Genomic DNA, 20,231 nt, shown 5'->3' with positions numbered 1-20,231 from the left:
TCACCAAAACACAATCTCCTGCATCGCTTTGCATCAAAATGTCACTGGACACTCTCAGAAGAGCTGTTTCTGTGAACTCTACCAAAACCAGACTGAAATTTCTCGAGGATACTGTGTTTGTCCAGCTAGATGGCTAGAAGCTGTTTAGCTACAACCTTTTCTAAGATCTTAGCAATAAACAATAATTTTGAAACCAGGTTTGACTAAAAGATCCTTTAAATGAAGCAGATGAACATGTAAATGAGGTGTTCAACTTCCCACAGGAATGCTTCAAACAGTGAATGCTGTCGTTTATCCAAGGAGAGGATTTTGAAACAGGAGCTAATCTCATTTTAGCAGGACAAACTTCATCTACAGATTTTGTTGAGCACCATTAAAGGGGGATAAAATGAATGAAAAGCATGAGGCAATTTCAGGGAGGGGCAGTCATCTGCTGTGAGGGGGCTGAGGGGAGAGAGCCAGAGATGAATAATAACTAATGATTAAAAGCTGAGTGAAGTATAAACAAAGTAAAGAAGGTGAATGAAAAGAAGCAGTGCATCATGGGAACCCCCCAGCAGCATAGGCCTATAGCAGCATAACTAAGGGAGGGTTCAGGGTCACCTGATCCAGCCGTAACTATAAGCTTGATCAAAAAGGAAAGTTTTAAGCCTAATCTTAAAAATAGAGAGGGTGTCTGTCTCCTGAATCCAAGCTGGAAGCTGGTTCCACAGAAGAGGCGCCTGAAAGCTGAAGGCTCTGCCTCCCATTCTACTCTTAAGTATCCTAGGAACCACAGAGACCACAGAGGAGGACTAGCTGAGGATGCCAGATGAAGATCTGTCCACTGGCAGTAGAGGATGTAACATGCAGGCACCAGAGAATGAAGTGTTGACCCATCACTGAGGATCGGACAGACAAACCAAGGCCATCACTGATACAGAGTGAAAACAGCACTACGGCAGGACGAGACCAACTGCGGCAGCAGTGGCAAAGCCAAACACAGACAGGCAGGTGTGCAGGCAGATGTTCAGGTATGAAGACATCTCACCTCTCTGCAGGCTGGTTTCAGGTCAGTCAGGTTGACCAGCTCTTGGCTCAGAGAGTCCAGGAGCAAGTTGACAACAGGAAGTGAGCCGTCCAGCCATTGCGGTGTCCACAGCTGACTCCAACACACCTTCTATGATTTACAGAAAACACAGCTGTAAATATGAAACCGTCAAATATGTGAGAAGTAAAGACATTTATCAGATGGAGACTGATGCAGCGAGAACACTCCAGAAACGTCTGACTGGTAACGCTCTGAAAACTGTGTTTCTGAATATTAGTAATACATCAGTGTGAGCTACTCCAGTACCATCAACACACAAAGTTTTTGTACCTTCAGCTCAGCGTGAAGAGAACAGGTGAGACACCTGTGCCCACAATCCCTCAGGGCAGACAGAGTCTGCAGGCAGCGACACTTCTGCTCCTCAGACAGATTTCCTGTTTCAGCGGCGATGTAATCCCTGAAGGCAATCGGAGAGAACCAATCAGCAGCCGAGCTCCTAATCCCACAGCTCCCAGAAACAATAATACAATGCAACAAAAAAAAGGACCAGTAGAGATAAACAGCAGGATAAAGTCAGGCTGTATCATCAGGAATTAAAGTCAGAATAAAATCATTATTTCCTCTTAAATATACTGCAAGAGCTCTGAGAGTCTTCCACAGTTCATAGAGCATCAAATGTGAGGCAGTCTCTTATGGCCACATAGGAAATACAACTTCATTTTATACATATATACATATATATATATATATATATATATATATATATATATTAGGGGTGGGACTCGATTAAAAAAATTAATCGAATTAATTACAAGCTTTGTAATTAATTAATCGAAATTAATCGCATTTTAATCGCATTTCAATATTTGACATGATAAATATTAATTTAAGTTTAGTTGATGAATAAATCAATATTGTTCTGCCCTCGTTAAAGAGTCCCCTTTCTTCACTAGGCAGACAGACAACTCCTTCCACACACTGTAGTCTCTGTATGATGGATTTATTAAGCACCACCGTTTAGGTTAACAGCATGAGAATGGGGTAAAACTGAAATGAAAGAAGCAAATAATGACAATAATGAACACATTGAACCCCCTTTAACATACATGCTCCATATGTATTACCAGTTTCTTAAAGCCTATTTCACATACATGGCTACTAGCTTGGCTAGCTGAAAGCTATCAACATAACACATTACATACGAAACACCAGATGAAACAAAAACACAACTTAACCTGGTTAACTGTACAAAATATCCATGTCAAACAAACATAGGCATCTTATTACAACCATACTCACAGACTATGCTCCCTATAGTGATTCCCAGATGAGGATGATAGCAGATACTTTGGCTACCTGAATCCACAATGTGCTCTCTATCAAAGTGCAAGGGAAAAACAAATATGGCTGCCAACGGGTTACAGAGGATAAGCAGAAATGGCGATAATCCCCAAACAGAAAAAGCACCACCTAGTGGCCACAGAAAGAAACATCCCTCCAATCCCTCAGGACAGCACATTCCCCGCCTGGTATCTGAAAGGATGCCACCACTAATGATACACAGCGTGAAGAAAGTAAACTTTAATCGGTCTCTGGGGAGAAGAGTAGGACAGTCTCTGAGACAGGCCGTAGGAAGGTCTTGCATGAACCCTCTCTCATTGTCTTAACCTCAACCTTCCTAACTCTCCCATCTGCTCCTGGAAACGTTTTGATGATCATGCCCATAGGCCATTCGTTTCTTCTAACTTGACTTTCTTTCAGTATGACGACGTCGCCCTCGCGAAGATTACGTTCTTCCCTTTGCCATTTCTTGCGTCTCTGCAGGGTAGGAAGATACTCTGTCCTCCAGCGATGCCAAAAAATATTGGCGAGACTCTGTACCTGCCTCCACTGCTTGCGGTAGAGATCTTTTTCTTCAAATTCCCCTATGGGTGGAGGAAGTGCACTGACCTTCTGTGTCAGAAGTGTCGCTGGTGTTAGGATAAGTGGGGAGTCTGGGTCCGTGGATACAGGAACCAACGGGCGAGCATTCAATATTGCCGAAACTTCTGCCATGAATGTGGTCAAAACTTCATGGGTAAGCTTTGATGGACCGATCTTCATCAGCATGGAATCAAGGATGCGCCTTGTCAGACCTATCAGACGCTCCCAGCTGCCTCCCATATGGGATGAATGCGGGGGATTGAAGACCCATTTGCAACCACTGCTGCTCAGATATCCCTGCACTTCCTTATCGCTTGTCAGAGACTCTAGCCGCAACTCTCTACAGGCTCTCAAAAAATTTGTGCCACAGTCAGACCTTATTTGTTTGGCTGGTCCTCGGATAGAGAAGAATCGCCGCAGAGCATTTATGAAGCTCGAAGAGTCCATTGATTCAATGATTTCAATATGAATGGCCCTGGTGCATGTAAAGAACACCGCCCACCGTTTGCTGTTTGCTACTGCTCCTCTAGTCCGACGAGTCATGACCATCCATGGTCCAAAGACGTCCAACCCTACAAAGGAGAAAGGTGGGTCTGTACTGAGGCGGTCAACAGGTAGGTCAGCCATCTTCTGAGTCTCCATTGTTCTGCGTAGTCTTCGGCATTTAACGCAATGGTGGATGATGCTGCTAACTCGTCGTTTTCCACCAACAATCCACAGGCCAGCTGCTCTCAAAGCGCCCTCCGTGATATGGCGCCCCTGATGCTGTACCTGTTTGTGGTAATGGCAGATGAGTAGAGTTGTGATGTGGCTCCTCCCAGGGAGGATTAGGGGATTGATTCCGTCTCTGCCTAGGCTCGCTTGGAACAGGCGTCCTCCGATCCTTAGAAGACCAAGAGTGTCGATGTAAGGACATAATCTGTAGAGCTGGCTATGTTTCAGAATGTCCTTTCCCTTTCTAATACATTCCAATTCCTCAGCGAAGGCATCTTGTTGCAGACTACAGACCAAAATGTTCCTTGCTTGGTCCAAGTCCTCCTTAAGATTGTGGTTTTCATGGATATGCCAGCCCTTGCAGGCGCTGCCTTTCTTGAAGGTGTGGGCAACGTGTACAAGCCTTGCTACCGCACGGGTCAGTGATCGCCAGCTTGAGAACCTCTCAAACCATTTAGGGTCTAATCTATCACTGCTGAAACCGGTGGCATGACAAGCAACCTGTGGACGGATGTCAACATCAGCCTCTGGGTCAACCAAGTCAAAGGCAGCAGAGGCTGTTGTATGCCCGGCTGACTTCAAGAGGAACGCTGGTCCTGACAACCATATTGAGCTTGTCAGGGTACCTGCTGGGACTGACCTCGAGCCCAGGTCAGCAGGGTTATCATTAGTAGAGACGTATTTCCACTGTTCTGGGCTGGTTGATCTCCTTATGCATTGCACTCTGTTGTGTACATACACGTAAAACCGTCTAGATTCATTGTGAATGTATCCTAAGACCACTCTGCTATCAGAATAGAATGTCACGGTGTCAAATCTGGTGTCCATCTCATCCTCAATCGCTTCTGCTATTTCCACAGCCAAGACAGCTGCGCACAGTTCAAGCCGTGGAACCGTCGTCTCAGGGCGTGGAGCAAGCTTGGCCTTACCAAACACAAAGCCAACATCTGTGTTATTGTTCACGTCAGTTGTCCACACATAGGCAACAGCGGCTATGGCAATCGTGGATGCGTCACAGAAAACACATAGCTCTTTATGTAGTGCCTGGCTGAATGAGATAGAGGTATACTGGCGTGGAATTTTGACTTGTTCCAGCTCTTTCAGAGCATCTCTCCACAGCTTCCATTCTTTATACTTCTCTTCTGGGAGAGGGGCATCCCAGTCACTAACCCCTGTGGAAAGCTCCCTGAGTAGACTTCTCCCCTGAATGCTTACAGGGGCCGCGAATCCTAGTGGGTCAAAAAAGCTGTTAATAGAAGACAAGACCCCACGCCTCGTATAGGGCTTCTCTGCGACCGACACTTGGAAGGTGAACAAGTCTTCAGAGACATCCCAACTGACTCCTAGAGATCTCTGCACGGGTGGAAAGTCCACGTTGAGATCCAGGTCTTTCAGCCCTTTAGCCAGGTCTTCTGCGGGGAAGGCTCTCATAACAGCAACTCTGTTGGATGATATTTTATGCAGCCGCAAGTTGGAGAGAGCTAACATGTCTTGCGTGTTCTGAAGAAGAGTGATGGCTTCCTCTTCTGTTGGGAGCGAGATCAGACCATCATCAACATAAAAGTTCCTCTCAACGAACTGCCTTGCTTCCATTCCATACTCTCCCTCTCCCTCTTTAGCCGCTCTCCTGAGCCCAAATGTGGCCACAGATGGCGATGGGCTATTTCCAAAGATGTGGACCCGCATCCGGTACTCCACAACATCATCGTCAAGGTCACTGTTGCGGTACCAGAGGAAGCGCAGAAAGTTCCGATGGTCCTCACGCACCACAAAGCAGTGGAACATCTGTTGTATGTCAGTCGTCACAGCCACTGGCTCTTTCCTAAACCGCAGCAATACCCCGAGCAGGCTGTTGTTCATGTTAGGGCCAGTGAGGAGGACGTCATTGAGGGACACCCCATGGTGTTGGGCACTGGAGTCGAATACCACCCTTATTTGTCCCGGCTTCTGGGGATGATAAACTCCGAAGTGTGGTAAGTACCAGCACTCTTCATCTGGTTGTAGGGGTGGAGCTACTTCGGCATGCCCATTCTCAAGAAGTTTATTCATGTACTCGACAAAATGGTTCTTCCTCTCTGGGTGTTTCCTGAGCATACGGGTCAGTGCAGTGAGACGATTCTTTACTTGTTCACGGTTATTAGGGAGGTGTTGCCGTGGGCTACGAAAAGGGAGTGGAGCTACCCAGCTATTCGAGTCGTCCTGACAGAATTCCTTCTCCATGATCCTCAGGAAGGCAAGATCTTCCATAGAAGGAGCTGTTCTGTCATCGTCCTTCGTGTAGCAGAAAACCGACTCTCCCATGAGACCTGTTCTGTCAGTTGGCGCGGTTTGCCATAGATGGTCTAAAGTAGGAGAATTCTGTGACTGGTCACTGGAGCTGAAGCTCTCCTTGATATTGAATTTGTTGGGACATGGACTAAGGAGGCTGGGTCGTCCATTCTCCAGAATGTTGGTTCGGAAGGTGTTCACATGGGAGGATTTGTGAGCACCATCAAGGCAGACTTCTCCAACTATAACCCAGCCAAGAGCCGTTCGTTGTGCAAAGGGAGCTTGTGGGGGTCCATTGCGTTGCTCTAGGACTTTGTGAGCCTGGATGATGTCTCTTCCTAACAGGAGCAAAATCTCGGCCTTGGTGTCGAGTGGGGGTATCTTGGTAGCTACAGACCTGAGGTGAGGATGGTGTCTTGCAGCTGCTGGCGTGGGGATCTCCGCCCTATTATCAGGTAGCTGGTCACACTCGATAAGTGTAGGTAGGGCCATACTGGTTTTCTCGTCGGCGGATTCCACAACAAACCCCCTTGCTCTTCGGCCAGCAGTCTCATGTACCCCTGCACATGTTTTCAGTGTATAAGGGGAGGTGCCATTGGTGATGCCAAACATCTTGAAGAAGGCTGATCTGGCCAAAGACCTATTGCTTTGATCGTCCAAGATAACATATGTTCTCACCTTCCTCTCCGGCTGACCTTCAGGATACACATAAACAAGGCAGATTTTGGCACACGATTTCCCGGTAGTGCCATCCCCACAGACTTCTGTGCAAGTCGAGGTGGTGACTGAAGGAGAGGGAAACTCCTCTTCCTCCCCGCCATGCTCTTCAGAAGAGCTGATAGTTTGTTTTACTGACCAAGGTGCTGGACCAGCATGAAGGGCTGCGATGTGCCTATCGCTATTACATTCTGAGCACTGAATGATGGCCCTGCAGTCTTTTGCTTGGTGAGAGGTTGCAGAACAACAGCGAAAACATATGCCGTTTTCTCTAAGGAAGGCCTTTCTACTCACCAGGGGCTTCTCTCTGAAAGCTCTACATTTATGCAGTGGGTGTGGCTTTTTATGAATAGGACACTGCTTTTTAGGGCTGTCCAACCCTTGAGCTTCATCCTTTAATTGAGTATTGTTCACCTCTGTTCTGTGTACCGTTATTGGAGTCCTTGACATCTTCACCGTGAATCTCTCTCCCTTAGGTGGCGCAATGCTGGAGATTGTAGTAGTGAAGCTCGGGTCATTCCTCATCCTTGCCTCCTCCCGAATGAAGCTGGAGAAAACAAAGAAGGGTGGGAAGCTGACATTGTGCTGTCGTTTGTATCTCGTTCCATGCACCATCCATTTCTCCTGAAGAGTAAAGGGCAATTTCTCCAAAATAGGACTAATGCCGCGTGCAGTGTCCAAGTAGGAGAGCCCGGGTAAGTAACCTTCCTCCTGGGCACACTGCAGCTCAAGGAGCAGGTCGCCTAGCTCCTGCAAACGCTGTGGGTCTCTATAAGAGACTTTGGGGAAACGTTCCAGCTTCTTAAAGAGCGCAGTCTCCATTGCCTCCACTGATCCGTAGCTCTCCTCTAGTCTTCCCCAGACCATACTAAGGGCTTCAGCGGGGTGTCTGATGTGAACTGACCTCACTCTTTTCACATACTCGGCAGACTCTGGCCCAAGCCATTTAATTAGCAGGTCAAGTTCCTCACTGGGTCTCAAATCTAGATCTTCAATGGCACTGGAGAAATTAGACTTCCAGGCCCAGTAACTTTCAGGCTTATCATTGAATTTTGTGAGTCCAGCTGTCAGTAGGTCACGGCGAGCTAAGAATTTTGCTAAATCTGAGACCTCGGAGCGGGATTCCTGGAATGCATGGTATGGTCCTCTAAGTGACTGGTTGTTATCCCTTGTATTATCCCTGGGTGACGATGAGTTCTTAGAATTAAACTGTGGGATGTTCTGCCCCATTCCCTTTTTAGGTGTGAAATGAACCACTGAGTGGCGCTGGCTTGAAGTAGCTTCAGTGTGAATAGGGACATGTGGAAATAACTGCTGCATCCCCTCTAGATGGACAGGTTTATGCACTGGGGAAGAATCAGTCAGTGGCTTAGTGTTAGGGCCTGCTGGAGGAGTTTTTACCTCAGCTGGGGGAACCTTGACCTCAGTCTCAGGCTGTGAATTGTCAATGATGGCTCTTGTGTAGGCATACTGATCCTGAACACACTTCTCAGTTCTTTCTGCAGATGTGCGAGCTGAGTCTTGGTCAGTGTCGTGAGGTCTGGACGGCGTCTGGCTGTCTGCCACCTCCATGGCTGCTTCAAGGACAGTAGCTTCAGCTAAAGCTGCATCTGCCTCCTTCTCCTGCTGGATGGCCTCCAGCGTAGCTTCAAGGAATGTTTCTTCTACCTTTAGCTGAGCCTTCTTTACCTTAACATCAATTTCCTTTTGTGCATAAGAAGCTCTGGCGCGTGCTGCTTCAGCCTTGGCGCGTGCTTCTATTGCAGCCAAGCTAGTTGCTGATCTATTGGAGCGTGTCAACAACCTTGACGATTTTGATGCGCGTGAGCACACTGATCTAGTGTCATGAGTTTTCCCTTCTGCGTCGGACATCGTGGTTGAAATGTTGAGCTAGTCTGATAGCTATCCAACGAAGCTGAAATCACAGTCGAGTCAGTCTTTTTACTGTTCTGCCCTCGTTAAAGAGTCCCCTTTCTTCACTAGGCAGACAGACAACTCCTTCCACACACTGTAGTCTCTGTATGATGGATTTATTAAGCACCACCGTTTAGGTTAACAGCATGAGAATGGGGTAAAACTGAAATGAAAGAAGCAAATAATGACAATAATGAACACATTGAACCCCCTTTAACATACATGCTCCATATGTATTACCAGTTTCTTAAAGCCTATTTCACATACATGGCTACTAGCTTGGCTAGCTGAAAGCTATCAACATAACACATTACATACGAAACACCAGATGAAACAAAAACACAACTTAACCTGGTTAACTGTACAAAATATCCATGTCAAACAAACATAGGCATCTTATTACAACCATACTCACAGACTATGCTCCCTATAGTGATTCCCAGATGAGGATGATAGCAGATACTTTGGCTACCTGAATCCACAATGTGCTCTCTATCAAAGTGCAAGGGAAAAACAAATATGGCTGCCAACGGGTTACAGAGGATAAGCAGAAATGGCGATAATCCCCAAACAGAAAAAGCACCACCTAGTGGCCACAGAAAGAAACATCCCTCCAATCCCTCAGGACAGCACAAATATACATAAGCTTAAACTTCAAAATCTTGTTTATTTTCCCACCAGTCTGCTACACAGACCAATGAAGGGTGGAAGTGCTCCTGTGATAAGCAAACACCTGAAATTAAAGTTAAGCATCATAACTGGATAGATTTATTCAACATTAATGTCTCACTTGTTATAGTTGGAAATTAATCATTAACTCAGCTGTATTCCTTGATGTTGAAATGTGTTATGCTTGTTTTAACAGCTTATTTTGAATTAAAGACTTAAAATTAAACCACAAAAAGGAGAAAAAGTTCGTTCTCCGTTTAACAGCTGCTTTTACACAGCTGTGCTTCACACTCATGGTTGCTAGGTGACATGAGCTACGCAGAGGTGACGGCAGCTGATATGAAGGCTAGCTGCTCACTTCCGGCCTTTGCGGTCTTCGTGGGCTACGAAAGACGTGGGCCGGGTCCTTCGCAGGATGCGGCCCCTAATTTGGACATTGTGCGTCGATATAATCTGTATGCCTGGAACTCGTGCACTGAGAAACGTTCCACGGTGCAAAGTGCGATTAAAATGCGTTAAAATTTTTAACGCGTTAATTTCCCCGTAATTAATTAATCGAAATTAACGCGTTAAAGTCCCAGCCCTAATATATATATCTGTGTTTGGGAGAAAAGCAGTAGTGTGCCTTTGTGATCTGACTCTAACATTAAATCTGTGCTGTAGGAAGATGAAATATTTAAATCTCTAAAATCATTCCGGGGTAGCCAGGTGTGCAGGTCATGTGATCCAGTGTCTGTGATGCTTGGATACTTCAGGTGATGCAGTAAAATCCTGCAGTCTGAACAGGCGCTGAGATGAGAATAAAAATGTCTCCAAGATGGTAACATTTGTTCAGACCACCAAGAACTGACTTTACCCCCCAGTGGGACCCCTCTCAGTGAGACAGGAGGTGAGACAGGTCATGGACTCCTTTGGTCACACACAGATGTATGGGTGTGTGTCATCTGCATAATGGGACAGCAGGGGCCCTGCATGCTTTCCTGAGGAACTCCACATTCAGTGAATATGAAGACCCCCCCCCCCATCGTATTTCACACACCATGAGGTGTAACAGCAGCCTCAGGTGTCTGAACTGAACAAGTGATGTGGCCTCACCTGAGCTGCTGCTCACAGACCAGCTGAGCTTTGATCACAGAGCAGATGTTACTGTGGTTTCCCTTCACAAAGTCCTCCACACACTTCACATAGCTGAAACACACAAACACACACATCTGTCACACATCTAGGGTTTAATCAGAGACCATTTAAATGTCGGCATTGATGAGGACAAAGAAAAGATTCCTCATCCAAACATACAGACAGAGATTAAATATAAAGACCAATTCAGTTTATACAGCGCTAAATCACAACAACAGTTATAAGGTAAAGACCCAACATTAGTAGAAAGCTCCAACCCCCAAAATAACACAATTCCCTGGGAACAAGTACGTGGTGACAGTGGGAAGGAAAAACTTTAACAGGAAGAAACCTCCAGCAGAACCAGGCTCAGGGAGGTAATAATAATTAATGATTAAATGCAGAGTGGAGTATAAACAGAGTAAATAAGGTGAATGAAAAGAAGCAGTGCATCATGGGAACCCCCCAAAGCAGCCTAGGCCTATAGCAGCATAACTGAGGGAGGGTTCAGGGTCCCCTGATCCAGCCCTAACTATAAGCTTGATCATAAAGGAAAGTTGTGTCTGTGTAGATTCTCAGTTATCCAGGTCATAGTAGTCTCTGGAGCTTGAAAAAGGGCGACTGGACTTCTTTTTGTTTCTTGAAGACGTTTCACCTCTCATCCGAAAGGCTTCTTCAGTTCTCAACCAAATGGTGGAGAGACCCAGGTATTTAAACCCCTGTGGGCGTAGTCCCCTGGAGGTGGTTATGACCCTCTATTGATCATGTGCTTGAACACATGTGCCCAGGTGTGAAGGGGGCGTGGGTCATATTTAATCAGTGGTTTCAGTTGAAACCAATTTAGGACTCCGCTCCATTGTTTCCTGTGGCCTATTGAGGTCACTGGAACAAAGGTGTGAATGGGGGTTGAGACGTCTGGGAAGGGAGCTCAGGACAGCACTGTAAGCGGGGGAAAGTTGGTGACGTAATCCACCTCCTCTGTTCAATGATGGTTGTTCACAGTGGACATAGATGGCTTCTTTCACTCCTCTTTCAAACCATCTGTTTTCCCTGTCCAAAATGTGGACACTGGCATCCTCAAAAGAGTGCCCTTTTTCCTTCAGATGCAGATGTACTGCTGAATCTTGTCCTGTCGAGGTGGCTCTTCTATGTTGTGCCATTCGTTTGTGAAGAGGCTGTTTGGTTTCACCAATGTAGAGGTCCGAGCACTCTTCACTGCACTGAACAGCATACACTACATCGCTGATCTTGTGTTTGGCGGGTTTGTCCTTGGGATGAACCAGTTTTTGTCTTAGGGTGTGACTTGGTTTGAAGTATACTGAGATGTCATGCTTGGAGAAAATTCTTCTGAGTTTCTCTGACAAGCCTGACACATATGGGATGACAATGTTGTTCCTCTTGTCCTTCCCATTCTCTGTAGTTTTTGTTTGGCCTTCATTCCTGTGCATCTTAGCTGATTTGATGAAGGCCCAGTTGGGGTAACCGCATGTTTTGAGGGCTTTCTTAATGTGTGTGTGTTCCTTATGCTTCCCTTCTGCCTTAGAGGGAACACTTTCCGCACGGTGTTGTAGGGTCCTGATCACCCCAAGTTTGTGTTCCAGAGGGTGGTGGGAGTCAAAGAGGAGATACTGGTCTGTGTGTGTGGGCTTCCGGTAAACTTCAATGTTGAGGCTTCCATCTTCCTCGATAAGCACCGCACAGTCCAGGAATGGTAACTTGTTATCTCTGGTGTCCTCCCTGGTAAAACGTATGTATTTATCCACTGAGTTAATGTGACGAGTGAAGGCTTCTACTTCTTGGGTTTTGATTTTGACCCAGGTGTCATCTACATATCTGTACCAGTGGCTAGGTGCCTTCCCTTTGAAAGAACCAAGAGCTTTACTTTCCACTTCCTCCATGTAAAGGTTGGCTACAATGGGAGACACTGGGGAGCCCATGGCACATCCATGCTTCTGTCTGTAGAATCCATCATTGTATTTAAAATATGTTGTGGTAAGGCAGAGATCTAAAAGTGCACAAATCTGATCTGGGGTGAAGCTGCTTCTGTTCAGTAAGGAATCGTCTTCCTGTAGTCGTCTTCTGACGGTCTCCACTGCCTCAGTTGTAGGTATGCAAGTGAAAAGTGAAACCACATCAAAGGACACCATGGTTTCATCTGGATCCAGTACAAGATTCTGGACCTTGTTAGTAAATCTGTAGAGTTTTCAATGTGGTGGGGTGTGATGCCAACAAGCGGTGATAAGATGGTGGCGAGGTGTTTGGAAATGTTGTAGGTGACCGAGTTTATACTGCTGATAATGGGTCGAAGTGGGACTCCTTCTTTGTGGATCTTTGGGAGTCCATAAATGCATGGAGTGGCTTCTCCAGGGTACAGGCGGTAGTAAGTGGGGCGGTCAATGGCTTTTTCCTTTTCAAGTTGTTGCAGGCAGCAAACAACTTTTTTCTTGTAGTTGCTTGTGGGATCACGTCTCAAGACCTCATAAGTATTGTTGTCATTGAGGAGTGTAGTAATTTTGTTGTGGTAATCCGATGAATTCAGCACAACCGTGCACCTCCCCTTGTCGGCTGGCAGTATGGTGATGTTTTGATCCTTGCTTAGGGCTGTGATGGCCTTCTTCTCCTGAATGGTGAGGTTGGATGGAGGAAGTCTTGCACTGGAGAGAGTGGCTGAAACTTTCATCCTGATCTGTTCTGCTACAGGATGAGAAAGTTTGTTATTTCTTATAGCGGTTTCTGTTGCTGTGATGAGGTCTACTATAGGAAGCTGTTGTGGGGCTATGGCAAAGTTGAGTCCTTTGGCTAGCACATTTTCTTCTGGTTTGGTGAGGACCCTGTCTGATAGGTTCTTCACCCACTTTCCTTGGTTTCCATTGCTTATCGTGTCGTCCTGTTTGTTAACAGATGAATGGTATGCCTTGGTTTGCAGAGTTTGAAATTTACGTAGTTGTCTTTCCTTGCCTTTGATGTGTTGTGCGAGCTGGGCTTTGTCCACAAATGTAGAAACTTCTTCTGCGATGGTGTGAGGTAAGAGTGATGAGAGTTTCTGCTGAGTCTGGTGGATTTTGTTCTGGAGTGCATCTATGGTGAAATGGACCTGTCTTATCCTTTCACTTAAAAGGTGGTTCTGTGCTCTCCATAGAATTTGGTCAGCTCTATGTCCTTTTACTGTGGACCCAAGGTGCAAACTCTTGGGAACCAGTCTGGACTGTCTGCATCTCAAGTTGAAACGAAGGTGGTTCCTGTAGTCCGCTAGCTTTCTTGAGTCCCTTTCATACTCCCGCACCAATTGAAGGGTGTTCCTCCCAAAGTGCAAGGCAATATGTCTGTGTAGATTCTCAGTTATCCAGGTCATAGTAGTCTCTGGAGCTTGAAAAAGGGCGACTGGACTTCTTTTTGTTTCTTGAAGACGTTTCACCTCTCATCCGAAAGGCTTCTTCAGTTCTCAACCAAATGGTGGAGAGACCCAGGTATTTAAACCCCTGTGGGCGTAGTCCCCTGGAGGTGGTTATGACCCTCTATTGATCATGTGCTTGAACACATGTGCCCAGGTGTGAAGGGGCGTGGGTCATATTTAATCAGTGGTTTCAGTTGAAACCAATTTAGGACTCCGCTCCATTGTTTCCTGTGGCCTATTGAGGTCACTGGAACAAAGGTGTGAATGGGGGTTGAGACGTCTGGGAAGGGAGCTCAGGACAGCACTGTAAGCGGGGGAAAGTTGGTGACGTAATCCACCTCCTCTGTTCAATGATGGTTGTTCACAGTGGACATAGATGGCTTCTTTCACTCCTCTTTCAAACCATCTGTTTTCCCTGTCCAAAATGTGGACATTGGCATCCTCAAAAGAGTGCCCTTTTCCTTCAGATGCAGATGTACTGCTGAATCTTGTCCTGTCGAGGTGGCTCTTCTATGTTGTGCCATTCGTTTGTGAAGAGGCTGTTTGGTTTCACCAATGTAGAGGTCCGAGCACTCTTCACTGCACTGAACAGCATACACTACATCGCTGATCTTGTGTTTGGCGGGTTTGTCCTTGGGATGAACCAGTTTTTGTCTTAGGGTGTGACTTGGTTTGAAGTATACTGAGATGTCATGCTTGGAGAAAATTCTTCTGAGTTTCTCTGACAAGCCTGATACATATGGGATGACAATGTTGTTCCTCTTGTCCTTCCCATTCTCTGTAGTTTTTGTTTGGCCTTCATTCCTGTGCATCTTAGCTGATTTGATGAAGGCCCAGTTGGGGTAACCGCATGTTTTGAGGGCTTTCTTAATGTGTGTGTGTTCCTTATGCTTCCCTTCTGCCTTAGAGGGAACACTTTCCGCACGGTGTTGTAGGGTCCTGATCACCCCAAGTTTGTGTTCCAGAGGGTGGTGGCCACAGGAAATAGGCCACAGGAAACAATGGAGCGGAGTCCTAAATTGGTTTCAACTGAAACCACTGATTAAATATGACCCACGCCCCCTTCACACCTGGGCACATGTGTTCAAGCACATGATCAATAGAGGGTCATAACCACCTCCAGGGGACTACGCCCACAGGGGTTTAAATACCTGGGTCTCTCCACCATTTGGTTGAGAACTGAAGAAGCCTTTGGATGAGAGGTGAAACGTCTTCAAGAAACAAAAAGAAGTCCAGTCGCCCTTTTTCAAGCTCCAGAGATAAAGGAAAGTTTGAAGCCTAATCTTATGATATGGGACTATGAGGTCTTTGAGATAAGATGGTGCCTGATTATTCAAGACCTTGTATGTGAGGAGAAGGATTTTAAATTCTATTCTAGATTTAACAGGGAGCCAATGAAGAGAAGCCAATATGGGAGAAATCTGCTCTCTCTTTCTAGTCCCTGTCAGTACTCTAGCTGCAGCATTTTGGATCAGCTGAAGGCTTTTCAGGGAGCTTTTAGGACAGCCTGATAATAATGAATTACAATAGTCCAGCCTAGAAGTAATAAATGCATGAATGAGCTTTTCAGCATCACTCTGAGAAAGGATGTTTCTAATTTTAGAAATATTGCGCAAATGCAAAAAAGCGGTCCTACACATCTGTCTGATGTAATCAACAAATACAAAGTGAATGTAGAAGAGCTGAGAGCAGAGCCCTGAGGTACACCACAACATACTGAGATTCAAAGTGCTCTCCAATCTAATCTCCTCTAAACCCCATTTATTCTGTGACAGAGTTTCATACTTACTACACCTGCAGTCTCACTGGCCGTCTTGTCTTTGCTGGGGGTGTGGCCTACCTGCAGAGGAAGTGCTCCAGATGAACTGTGAACCTCTGAGTTTTTTTCTGGTCTCTGATGGCGCAGTTGATCTCAGACAGGGAACTGGTCATCATCTGGAAACAAAACATCACAAAATCCATAATGCAGACTGAGCCTCACCTGCACACACCAGATCTCACCTGTGTCTCACCTGAATGATGTCTACAGCCAGAGGACTGAAATAATAACTGTCGATGAGTTCAGGTGTCCTTCCTGTCAGCCAGTTTTCCTGTTCCTTCTTCAATGCAGTGTTCAGCCACAACTTCACCTTTTCCTGAAGGAATAATTTCACTTCACTGCATAATTTACACATTTTTACTACAAATTAGTATCAGACACACTTGTGTTATCATAAACTGAAGGTAAAGGGGTCAGAGTTATGTAACCACCACCAGCAGAAAGATGACCATCATCTGAAAGAGAAAGCTAAAGAGTGTTAGCCAGCCTGGGTAAAGGGCACAGAGCTGACCCAGACAACAGGACCAGTTTCTGCTGGTCTTTACCTCTTTGTGGGCCAGGTACTGCTCCTCCAGCTGCTTCAGGTCATCCTGCTGCAGCAGAGAACCCAAACAGGCTGCCTTTATCTGTCCGTCCAGCTCCTGATGTTTCAGTATTTCACTGGAGCGAATCACAACAAACATACAAGATTACACAACGAAACCTGCCATCAGGGGCAGGCTGTGGTTGAAATTCAGCCCAGGAGCTTCGTTTGGAGAGGCCTTTTATCCGATTGTACAACAGAGAAACAATAATTTTAAAATAAGAAAACTTTTTTTGCAGGAGCGGACTGCACCTGTGGCCACAAGAGCTGCAGCGCGACCGCTGCTGTGCTTAATTGGGTTAAAAAAAAATTCTAATTAAATGACCGGCTGTTCGGGAACCTCCCGATGGCCCCCACGCCCCTGCCTGCCATGCATCACGAAGAACTAAACTTCAGAGGCATCAGACAGGTTCCAGGTCTCAGACTCCCCTTTTTCACAGATGTAGTGATGGTGCTCAATCTAGAACCAGTTCCACACAAATTCACCAGAGAAGACTGGTGCTGGTACTAAGATGCTGGAACTAGCAAGACACCACAAAACAGAGAAACCAGAACCAGGAGTGGTGCTGGTGCCTATAAAAGCTGGCCTCAGCATGGCTGGCCTCACAGGCATAACTCCTGATGTCAGTGGCTGTGGGAAGAGCTGCAAAAACAACCACCATGTCTGAGATGTTCAACTGGAGATCTTCAGATCTTCATTGGGAGTGAGCAGGATGGACAGGATTAGAAATGAGTCCATCAGAGGGACAGCTCAGAGAGGCTGAGATGGGTTGGACATGTGCAGAAGAGGGTGGGTGGAGATACTGGAGCTGCAGGCAGGAGGAAAAGGAAGACCTCAGAGAAGACATGCTTCCCTTAGGCAGAGGTGGCAAAAGTACAGACATTCTACAGTACTGATACAGTAAAAACAGTAAAAATATTCTGGTAAAAGTTGAAGCACTGGTTCAACTTCTTTACTCAAGTAAAAGTAAAAGGTACAGGCTCTGAAATGTACTCCGAGTAAGAAAGCAAAAGTAGCTCTTTGGAGGACGTTTCTACCTGATATTGCTGTGTAAAGCTAACTGAACCTGCTATATTAATGTAATAAAATGGTATAAACATAGAATACAAACATTATTCTAACCTAAATTCTAATGAAAGTACTCAGCTTGAATCTGTGTCCTCCATAGTAGAGGGTGACTTGTGCCTCCACCTAAACAGCAACATGAGGATACTCAGGGGTTACAGTGGGATTCAGAAGGTGGAGGAACCCTAAGATCAGCTGTAGTGTCTCTGCATGGGGAGAAGAATCACAGCTTTCTATTGTAGCTGCAGTAAATGATGTTGGTGTGCAGGCTGTGATCAGCTGACCTGCTGCTGCTGCTCTGAGGTTTACTGCTCTGTGTGGATGAAGTGAAGTCACAAAGATGTAACCCAGCATTTCACAGCTCTCTGAGCTGACCTCCATCCCCTACACTGACAGCATACAGGCTGTAGAAATGTTGGATTCAGTGAATGAATCTCAGCATCAGCAGCTTTGATTCAAACTCATCTCTGCTGCACTGATGTAACCTGTAACTCTGACCATCAACAGAGCCTCTGTGCACCAACACAGAGCTTTACTGTAAATACAGTACAACAAACTGACCTGTTTATTATGCACTAAACTGCAGTATTTTCATGCAATCTTTGAATTACACAATGTCCTGTAAACAAACTGTACCTCAATTTGTTTACAGGACATTTCATAATATGAAAAAACATAACTTCACATCATACACAGATCAATATCTGATTTTTAAAAATGAAGACATTACATGCAGGCTTTAAATTTCCAGTTTATCAGGTGTCACTGAGCAGTCCTTACCTTTAAATCTAACCTCTCTGCTTCCTTGTTCTCCAGCTCTGAGTGAACTTCTCTCTCATCGTGGGAAATGCATGTGTGCGATAAGCTCCAGTGATGGAGGATACTCCAGTAGGATTGACTTTTATGTGTTATTGTTCCTCCATTTAGGCTCAGAACATTTGATGTTTGAAGGTGCACTGACTGGAAATGCAAACTTCACACAGACGTGTTAAACCTAAAGTAACGAGTCTGTTTGAAAATGTAAGAAGTAGAAAGTACAGATATTTGTGTAAAAATGTAGGGAGTAAAAGTAAAACGTTGTCAGAAAGATAAATACTCAAGTAAAGTACAGATACTTGAAAAATCTACCTCTACCCTTAGGCAGTATTATTAGAAAGCATTGCATCAATTTTCATTGTTATGCAGATGATACTCAGCTTTACCTATCAATGAAGCCAGATGACACACATCAATTAGTTAAACTGCAGGAATGTCTTAAAGACATGACCTCTAATTTCCTGCTTTTATCCACCCATCCTCTTCTGCTTATCCTGTTCAGGGTCATGGGGGGTGGGGGGCTTTAGCCTATCCCAGCTAACATAGGGCGAGAGGCAGGGTACACCCTGTACAGGTCGTCAGCCTGTCGCAGGGCCAACACAGAGAGACAGACAACCATTCACACCTATGGCAATTTAGAGTGACCAGTTAACCTAACCCCAGTAAGTGCATGTCTTTGGACTGTGGGAGGAAACCCACACAGAAAATGGTAAATGGACTAGTTCTTATACAGCACTTTTCTCCTCTGTCTGAGCACTCAAAGCGCTTATACAACACGTTTACCTTTACCACATTTACACAAACACTTCCATGATTAACTAAGCTAAGTGCTTTTTATTATCTAACATTCATACTCCAGCACTTGCGTTGGAGAGCAACTTTGTGTTAAGTATCTTGCCCAAGGATACACTGGCATGCAGTCTGGAGCAGCCAGGAATTGAACTGCCAACCTCCTGAGCTACAGCCACCCCTGTAGCTCCATGCAAACTCCACACAGAGAGGCCCGGACCAAGGTGGAATCAAACCCAGGCATTCTAGATGTTATTCTAGCTGTGTGGCAGTAGTGCTAACCACCACGCCACCGTGCTGCCCTTTCCTGCTTCTAAATTCAGATCAAACTGAAGTTCTTGTATTCGGCCCCACAAATCTTAGAAACATGGTGTCAAAGCAGATACTTACTCTGGATGGCATTACTTTGGCCTCCAGTAACACTGTGAGAAATCTTGGAGTCATTTTTGACCAGGATATGTCCTTCAATGCAACATATTAAACAAATATGTCTTTTGTCCTGTTTCTCCCCCCTCTCAGCAGATGACCCCCCCTCCCTGAGCCTGGTTCTGCTGGAGGTTTCTTCCTATTAAAAGGGAGTTTTTCCTTCCCACTGTCACCAAGTGCTTGCTCACAGGGGGTTGTGTGATTGTGGTTTTTTTTTCTCTATTATTGTAGGGTGTTTACCTACAATACAAAGCACTTTGAGGTGACTGCTGGGATAGGAGGAGGCAGATGATCCACTGTGGAGAGCCCTAAAGGGAGCAACCGAAAGAAGAGGACAATTTCACAATTTCTTCAGAGTAAATGACGTTTTGGGATTGCTCCAAAGATGATTGATGGATTTCCATGAAAATATTCTCACAGGTCACTGGTGATGAACTTTTTTTTTTTAAAACTTTATTTTTAAACAGTTTTATAGTCTTACAAAGGTGAACACAACATAAGAACATATAGAACATTGAACAAATGGGTCACCGAGGGAGAGAGACAGTGGTGTATCACAAAAAAAGAAGAAAAAGGGGCAAATAATGTTCCAAATAGCACCGGGTTACAGTAAAACTTTATCACAAAGTATAGCAGAGGGAAAATAGAGTGAGAGAGAGAGAGGTGAGAGAGAAAAAAAAAAAAAACGAAAAATAAATAATTACTTCACAGTATTTTTACATTTGCATATATTAACCATTTTGACCAGTATTTTTCGGCCTTGTTGCTTTGAAAGTCTCAGGGAGTAGGTGAGCATCTCCATATCACATATTTCTTTTACAGTGGCAGACCATTCTTTCAGTGTTGGTGGGCTCCCACTAAGCCATTTCCTTGTTATTGCTTTTTTCCCTGCTATCAGTAGTATTTTCAGAAGGTATTTATCTGGAGAGTTGAGTTCAGTTGATAAATTACATAAATATATAGTTTGAAAGTTAAAGTCAATTCCAA

The 20,231-nt window shown here is 45.3% G+C and overlaps 1 protein-coding gene across 1 annotated transcript in view; it reads right to left on the bottom strand.

Moving 5' to 3' along the window:
• Positions 1–20,231, bottom strand: part of LOC115774192 (tumor necrosis factor alpha-induced protein 2-like) — a 55,825-nt gene that overhangs the window by 23,341 nt on the left and 12,253 nt on the right. The window contains exons 5-10 of the mRNA XM_030721344.1: positions 16,110–16,224; positions 15,758–15,880; positions 15,586–15,680; positions 10,331–10,423; positions 1,361–1,487; positions 1,031–1,159 (exon numbers count right to left, since the gene is read on the bottom strand). Coding sequence (XP_030577204.1) covers positions 1,031–1,159; positions 1,361–1,487; positions 10,331–10,423; positions 15,586–15,680; positions 15,758–15,880; positions 16,110–16,224 — 682 coding nt within the window. The remainder of the gene's footprint in view (positions 1–1,030; positions 1,160–1,360; positions 1,488–10,330; positions 10,424–15,585; positions 15,681–15,757; positions 15,881–16,109; positions 16,225–20,231) is intronic.

The sequence above is a fragment of the Archocentrus centrarchus genome, chromosome 24 (assembly GCF_007364275.1).
Source record: "Archocentrus centrarchus isolate MPI-CPG fArcCen1 chromosome 24, fArcCen1, whole genome shotgun sequence".
NCBI lineage: Eukaryota > Metazoa > Chordata > Actinopteri > Cichliformes > Cichlidae > Archocentrus > Archocentrus centrarchus.
This window is presented reverse-complemented; position numbering and strand designations above follow the sequence as displayed.